Source organism: Gossypium hirsutum, chromosome D08, assembly GCF_007990345.1.
Source record: "Gossypium hirsutum isolate 1008001.06 chromosome D08, Gossypium_hirsutum_v2.1, whole genome shotgun sequence".
Classification (NCBI taxonomy): domain Eukaryota; kingdom Viridiplantae; phylum Streptophyta; class Magnoliopsida; order Malvales; family Malvaceae; genus Gossypium; species Gossypium hirsutum.
In genome coordinates this window covers 2,273,029-2,280,882 of record NC_053444.1, presented here as the reverse complement: position 1 = coordinate 2,280,882, position 7,854 = coordinate 2,273,029, and the positions used below count along the sequence as shown (strand labels likewise).

Genomic DNA, 7,854 nt, shown 5'->3' with positions numbered 1-7,854 from the left:
AATTTCTTTAATAAATATCTTAATAAAATATTTTACTAAAAATTTTAAAATAATCGAAAATTTGAAAACGATTTACCATAAACATATCTTTTGACAGAGTAAGTATTCGGTGAAGGCATGATTACAGGCCGGTAATTTTGAAAAAAAAAGTGAGTAGGAATATAATGTAAATTTGAAAATTATTTATGTATTAATTAAATTAAAAAATAAATATGTGATAGTATAATTAATATTTTCCATTTATCAAAATTAATATATATAAATTAATAAATAAAATTATTTAAAAAATCGAGTTTTTTAATTTTCACAAGCGGATTAATGGTTTGACAAATATATAATAGAGTATAACAAAAAAAAATTACATAAATAAATATATCACTTATCACGCTCTCAACTTATTTGTGGAGTCTAAAAGAACTCTCCTGTCTGTGTATCAAATAATAGAAGTTAACATTAATAACTATATATCAATAAATGTTGGATGCATTGGTACGCCAGATATCTTAAATTTTTTTATAAGGGGGTATCGAAACTGAAAACTTGAATACAGACTCTTTGCCACTTCAATCACAGTTCAATTGAAAATTGATTCAGTTCTTTTTAATATTAACTTTCTTTTAAATATTTATTTTTTAGAAAGTGTTAAAAGTGCAGTACAATCAGAATACAAATATAAATATGTGGGAGTAATCACAAATGTAAAAACTAACTTTGATAATTGTAATATAAAACGATGGTAAAGCAATAAGAAAAAAAATAAAACAAACAAATTTTACGTGAAAACTCCTTTTGGGGAAAATTACGGGCAGAGAAAAATAAAATTCACTATTGTCGAATTCAAATGATATTAGAGGACCAAATGACATTTTAATTTTTTATAGTCTATATCTTTATAATTTTTATATGATTAAATCAAATTTTTATAATTTAAAATTTTAAAGAACTTAAATAATAATTTTTTTAATTTTGGGGAGTGGGGCCCTTGTTAGCCTCTACAAGAGAGTTTAGACTACATTTATTTATAAGTTTGGGTGCAAATTATAACTACATAAGACTGAATTTGGGTGCGATTCCGCTTTTGCCAACTGGACCTAAATTTAGTATATAGAATTTTAATACAATAATAACACATTTAAATAGGGAAAATTGTGATTATAAAAATCTAGTATAATAATTTTAATGTGATTGTACAAAGTCGCATCTTCTCTCTTATTTGAGAGTATATAAAAAGCTTAGCCTTTCAGTGTTACGCAGAAGAGAAGAAAAAAAAAAAACATACACAAAAATCTCTCCTTTTCTCTCTCTATTTTCTGTTTGTTTCTCGGGAATCTGAAAGTTCCATTCAATGGTCTTTACTTTTTCCACCTCAAATCCAATCTCTCTCTCTTCATTTATTTCATAATTCCAGGAGTTTTTGATTCCTCTTCTCTCGAGTTTGTTTTTTTTTTGTTTTACTTCATTTCGAGTGCTCTTTTTTTTTCTTAAGCCGCCGTTGCCGGTGGTGGTGATCGTCGTGGAAACTGAAACATGGCCGGTATTAGTCTTGAAGAGATCAAGAACGAGACTGTTGATCTGGTAATAGTCTTTTTATTTTTCTAGTATTTTCTTAAATAGTTTTAAATTTAAAAAAAAAATTCGACTACTAAAATGGATCGTCTTCTACATTTTGTTAAGCTTGTTTGCTCTGTTTATCTTTTTAAAATGAGATCTACACTGGTCTGCTTTTCCTTGTCACTTTCCCGTGAAAAGTTTTTGAGTCAGCCATGCTGATAAAAGAAAGAAAATTAGCGAATTTTACTCTTACTTTATTTGACATCAGGTCCAAAAAAAAATTGATACATGATACGCCTTATAAATTACGAGAAAAAAATTATAAAAAAAATTAAAATTAAATATCGGTAAGGGTGAGAAAAAAAATCTAGAAAATCAATTTAAATTATAGCATTTGATTTGATTTCTATTGGTATTTATTAAATTTGATTAAGTTTTAATTTAGCTTGTATTTAGAAGTATTTATTTGGTTTAATTTTCTGTTCTTAAGTAAAAATATAAATTTTTTAAATAATTTGATTATAACATCTGATCATATTTATTTAAAACTATTCATCGTTCCTTTATATTGATAACTAAGATTCAATCTACATAAGTTTTTATGGTATCATTATTTTAATAACTTTATAACATGCTATTTACACCATATAATTGCCTGATAATTAGAATTATTATTAGATCCAAGAATAAAATAATTTTCTATAAAACTAATGTTTTTATATCGAAATATTAGAGGTCAAATAAACCGATTTTCCTCGAAAAAGGAAAAGAAAGTCAAATCAACTGATACATCCCATGTGCTGTGTACTATTAAACCGGAAGCTACCTTTTGACCATGCGACAAATATATTTAAAAACAATTATTTTTGTACTTTATTAAATATATTTTAAAATATTGAAAACAAAGGAGTAATCCTAAAATTTCTAATAGGCTAAAATATAATTTTGATACTATAAAAAAATAAATTGTAAAATACTACTGGGTGTTTAATTTTCTTTCAGGTTTTTTTCTCTCTATCCAAACAAACCCTCAAGTAATAATCTCTAAAAGAAAATATATATTAAAATGTGAAACCCGAGGACAGGACAAGACGGTTATACAGTTGGCTACGGTTTAATCTTTTACTTGTACTGAATAAAGTGGTTTTTTGTTTGTGTTTTTGATTTGAAAGCGATTTGTTTTTATGATAGTTTGGGAATTTTAAGGTACTTTACCACCTTTTCCTCTCTTTTTTTTCTTTAAAAATAAAAATTTTCCTTTGCTTTTTTCTAAAATATAATTTCTAATTTCTGGATAATTGCTTTATTTATAGGAAAAAATCCCCATCGAGGAAGTGTTTGAGCAGCTGAAATGTACCAGAGAAGGTTTAAGCTCAGACGAGGGAGTCAACAGGCTTCAGATTTTTGGCCCCAACAAGCTCGAGGAGAAAAAGGTCTTATTATGATGCTTTACTAAGGATTTAATTTCGATGGTTATTACGTCTGCAATCATAATAAATATTAAAATTATGCTTTAAAATGAACAGGAGAGCAAAATTCTCAAGTTTTTGGGGTTCATGTGGAATCCGTTGTCATGGGTCATGGAAGCTGCTGCAATCATGGCCATTGCTTTAGCCAACGGTGATGGGAAGCCGCCGGATTGGCAAGATTTCGTCGGTATCGTTTGTTTATTGGTGATTAACTCTACCATCAGTTTTATTGAAGAAAATAATGCTGGTAATGCTGCTGCTGCTCTTATGGCTGGTCTTGCTCCCAAAACCAAGGTAATTTTTAATACATTTTCATCTAAGTAAATAGGGTTGAAAGGTGCTTCAGGTTAAGTTCCGATGCTTATGTCGAGATTTGGGTTCGTTTTTGGGCTGTTTAGTAGCAGTGGTAGTGTAGTTGTTCAAGACTCAAAATTTAAATTTGAAGGTTGATTTAACATTTGAAAGGTTTGAATAAAAATTTTAAATCTGAAAATTAAACAAATAATATGAGTTGAGTTTACGTTTCAATATCAAACGTTCAAACTCAGCTCAGCCTGTTTTCGGTTTCATAATACTTTATTTCTCTTTTCTTTATATATATATATATTATAAAATGTAAATATTAAAAAATATATTAGTTGTTTATATGCTTACAAATTAAATAAAAGTGAAAATAAAATTATTAAATATTAAATAGAAACAAATATATATTTTATAAATTTTAAAAAATATTATATGTTGTACTAAATGAGTTTGAGTTAATTATTTATAAATATGAGTAGATTTGAACAAAATTTGAGTTCTATATTTTAAACCTTGTAGAATTTGTTTATCTATGTATAATATTACTACCATCCATTAACTTGATTGAAATCTAGATCAACTTGACCCATGAAAACTTTGATGCATATTATAGAATCTTTGCGATGGCTAAGAGTTAATGTTTATGATGGAATTGTTATTGAATTTATATGGTTGTGAAATTATAGGTGCTAAGGGATGGTAAATGGACTGAGCAAGAAGCAGCAATTCTGGTTCCTGGAGACATCATTAGCATCAAATTGGGAGATATCATCCCGGCCGATGCTCGTCTTCTTGAAGGCGATCCATTAAAGGTTGATCAATCCGCCTTAACCGGAGAATCGCTTCCCGTTACGAAGAATCCCGGGGATGAAGTCTTCTCAGGTTCAACTTGTAAACAGGGTGAAATTGAAGCCATTGTTATCGCTACCGGTGTGCATACCTTCTTCGGGAAGGCTGCACATCTTGTGGATAGCACTAACCAAGTAGGACACTTCCAAAAGGTGCTCACTGCTATTGGAAACTTTTGTATTTGCTCCATTGCCATTGGTATGTTGGTCGAGATCGTTGTCATGTATCCGATTCAACACCGCAAGTACCGGGATGGGATCGACAATCTTTTGGTCCTCTTGATCGGTGGTATTCCCATTGCTATGCCGACTGTTTTGTCTGTCACCATGGCCATTGGATCTCACAGGCTGTCTCAGCAGGGTGCTATCACCAAGCGTATGACCGCCATCGAAGAAATGGCTGGTATGGATGTCCTTTGCAGTGATAAGACAGGAACATTGACGCTCAACAAGCTGAGTGTCGATAAAAACTTGATTGAGGTGTTTGTAAAGGATGCTGATAAGGAGCACGTTGTCTTGCTTGCTGCAAGGGCCTCTAGAACTGAAAATCAAGATGCTATCGATGCTGCCATTGTTGGAATGCTTGCCGACCCTAAGGAGGTATATAACCGTTTCTTCTCTATATTGCTCCCATTATCGAAGGGGAATATTTATGTTCGATATGTTGTACATACAGGCGAGAGCTGGTATTAGAGAGGTGCATTTCTTGCCTTTCAATCCTGTAGACAAGAGAACTGCATTGACTTACATTGATTCCAATGGCAACTGGCATCGAGCAAGCAAAGGTGCTCCCGAACAGGTAACCTTGTTATCACTATTTACTGATGGTATAAACATTGTGAAGGGCCTCCATGTCGTTTAATTTATCATATCTGTTGACAGATCTTGGCCCTTTGCAATGCAAAAGAAGATCTTAAGAAGAGAGTTCATTCTATCATCGACAAGTTTGCGGAACGTGGGCTTCGTTCTTTAGCCGTTTCCAGACAGGTTTCTTTCTTGAAATCATGATGTTCTAATCACTATTATGTAGTTTGAATATTAAAATGTTCCCTTATACTTGCCAAATTTCCTACACTTTCCAGCAAGTGCCGGAGAAAACAAAAGAAAGCGCCGGCACTCCATGGCAATTTGTCGGCTTATTGCCTCTGTTTGATCCTCCAAGGCATGACAGTGCGGAAACCATTCGCCAAGCTCTTCATCTTGGTGTGAATGTTAAGATGATTACTGGTAATGAATCCTCTAACCGAGTTCACCAATGGATAATTCCATTTGTTACTTCATTCATTGCAGCAATTTAGTAGTTATGCTTTTGTACTTATGTCCAGGTGATCAACTTGCGATTGCAAAAGAGACTGGCCGCAGACTCGGAATGGGGACGAACATGTATCCTTCTGCTTCTTTGCTAGGTCAAGACAAAGATGCAAGCATAGCTGCCCTTCCTGTGGAAGAGTTGATTGAGAAGGCCGATGGGTTTGCGGGAGTGTTTCCAGGTAACTTGTTTTGACATATCCTGGCTATTCGCAAATGTGAACTCTTTTGTCTTCGGGGTCTCGAGTAACATAAAACCTTTGTATCACACTTTACAGAGCACAAATACGAAATTGTGAGGAAATTACAAGAGAGGAAGCATATTTGTGGAATGACTGGAGATGGTGTTAACGATGCTCCTGCTTTAAAGAAGGCAGATATCGGTATTGCAGTGGCTGATGCTACAGATGCCGCACGAAGTGCTTCCGACATTGTTCTCACAGAACCGGGGCTGAGTGTTATTATAAGTGCAGTGTTAACTAGCAGAGCCATTTTCCAAAGGATGAAGAACTATACTGTAAGTGGATCTCCCCTCTATAACATATTTCTGAAGATTTATATGCATTATGCTTTGCGATGCATGACCTTTTCGTGTTTGTTTACTTTCGCAGATCTACGCAGTTTCGATCACGATCCGTATTGTGGTTAGTACATGATAAAATGGTTTTATACGAATTAATTATTGATTACATGAACCTACAGGTATTGATTCATTCATGTGATCTTTTGTCTCGGATTTTCTGTAGTTCGGATTTTTGTTTATCGCTCTCATCTGGAAGTTTGATTTTTCGCCATTCATGGTTTTGATCATTGCCATTCTTAATGATGGTACGTAGATTATTACATAACTTACACATGACTTATCTTCTTCTCGTGTTCCATGCTTCAAATCCGAGTATTAACATCAATTGAATCAAATATTACTCCAGGAACCATTATGACAATCTCAAAGGATCGAGTCAAGCCATCTCCCTTGCCTGATAGCTGGAAACTGAAAGAAATTTTTGCCACTGGAATCGTGCTTGGAGGCTACTTGGCATTGATGACTGTCATATTCTTCTGGGTCATGCATGATACCGACTTCTTCTCGGTACGCAGTGCTGAAAATTTTTGCAATTTATACCCACTGAAAGTATTCAAACTTCGTTTTTGATTTCAGCTTAATCTCTTAACAGTTTGTATCGAAAAATGCAGGACAAATTCGGTGTTCGATCTCTACGAGAACGAGACCATGAGATGATGGGCGCTTTATACTTACAAGTGAGCATTGTGAGCCAGGCTCTGATCTTCGTAACTAGATCGCGTAGCTGGTCGTACGCTGAGCGTCCCGGACTACTATTGGTCACTGCCTTCATCATTGCACAGCTTGTAAGAACACGTACCTATATCCCTACACTCATTTCTGAGTCGTAAAGCATCGAATTAATCGATTCCCGTGTTGGTTATAGGTTGCAACTTTGATTGCTGTATATGCAAACTGGGGATTTGCAAGGATCAAAGGAATTGGTTGGGGATGGGCTGGTGTCATATGGCTCTACAGTATAGTTTTCTACGTACCATTGGATATAATGAAGTTCGCCATCCGTTACATCTTAAGCGGAAAAGCTTGGCTCAACCTACTCGAAAACAAGGTATATACATACTTGGTTTACACATATTAGTCGAGTCGCTTTCGTATTTACTAACCCAGCCTCCATCACAGACTGCATTCACCACAAAGAAAGATTATGGCAAAGAAGAAAGGGAAGCACAATGGGCACTTGCTCAAAGAACATTGCACGGACTTCAACCACCGGAAACTTCTAATCTCTTCAATGACAAGAACAGTTACCGGGAGTTATCGGAGATCGCCGAGCAGGCCAAGAGACGAGCCGAAGTTGCAAGGTAACAGATTAACCCATCATGCCTTATTCATTAACACTAAAATCTATAACTGTTCATTTTATGACTCGATCACGGATTTCTGATGTCGGTTTTATAGGCTTCGAGAGCTTCATACACTCAAAGGGCACGTCGAGTCCGTGGTGAAACTCAAGGGGCTGGATATCGATACGATCCAGCAGCATTATACTGTTTAGAACACTGGAAACCTATGCCGGAAAAAACGAAAGGATGGCAGTTCCTTGACATTTACAGATGATGAAGAGAAAAAAAGTAATTTAGTTTAAGAAAAAAAACATTTGAACATGTCTATGGTTTAATTTGCCAATCATGTAATGTTCCGTGTTTTACAGTTTCTTGCTTTTTAATCAAGCACTCAAGCTTGGTGTCTTTTCCCATTTTCAAATTGGGTTAAATTTAGGGACTGGATTGGATATTTGCCTATATATATAAACATTCGAATTTACATATTTTTATATGCTTTAATCTTTGAA

At 34.1% G+C, this 7,854-nt stretch overlaps 1 protein-coding gene across 1 annotated transcript; it reads left to right on the top strand.

Moving 5' to 3' along the window:
- Nucleotides 1-1,188: 1,188 nt before the first annotated feature.
- LOC107920291 (plasma membrane ATPase 4) lies at nt 1,189-7,830 on the top strand. The gene is made up of 16 exons (XM_041099491.1): nt 1,189-1,575; nt 2,865-2,984; nt 3,078-3,314; nt 4,010-4,771; nt 4,848-4,970; nt 5,054-5,158; nt 5,254-5,398; nt 5,497-5,661; nt 5,758-5,996; nt 6,091-6,123; nt 6,226-6,307; nt 6,409-6,569; nt 6,674-6,847; nt 6,928-7,110; nt 7,182-7,363; nt 7,461-7,830. The coding sequence occupies exons 1-16, from the start codon at nt 1,528-1,530 to the stop codon at nt 7,555-7,557; spliced, it is 2,856 nt and encodes a 951-aa protein (XP_040955425.1). The 5' UTR covers nt 1,189-1,527; the 3' UTR covers nt 7,558-7,830.
- Nucleotides 7,831-7,854: the final 24 nt, after the last annotated feature.

What these genes read in the sequence shown, in the direction of transcription:
- LOC107920291 (XM_041099491.1), top strand. Translation starts at nt 1,528, where the DNA reads ATGGCCGGTATTAGTCTTGAAGAGATCAAGAACGAGACTGTTGATCTG. An exon ending in GTCTTGCTCCCAAAACCAAG is followed by an intron (nt 3,315 to 4,009) that starts GTAATTTTTAAT and finishes GTGAAATTATAG; the next exon opens with GTGCTAAGGGATGGTAAATG. An exon ending in CCTTCATCATTGCACAGCTT is followed by an intron (nt 6,848 to 6,927) that starts GTAAGAACACGT and finishes TGTTGGTTATAG; the next exon opens with GTTGCAACTTTGATTGCTGT.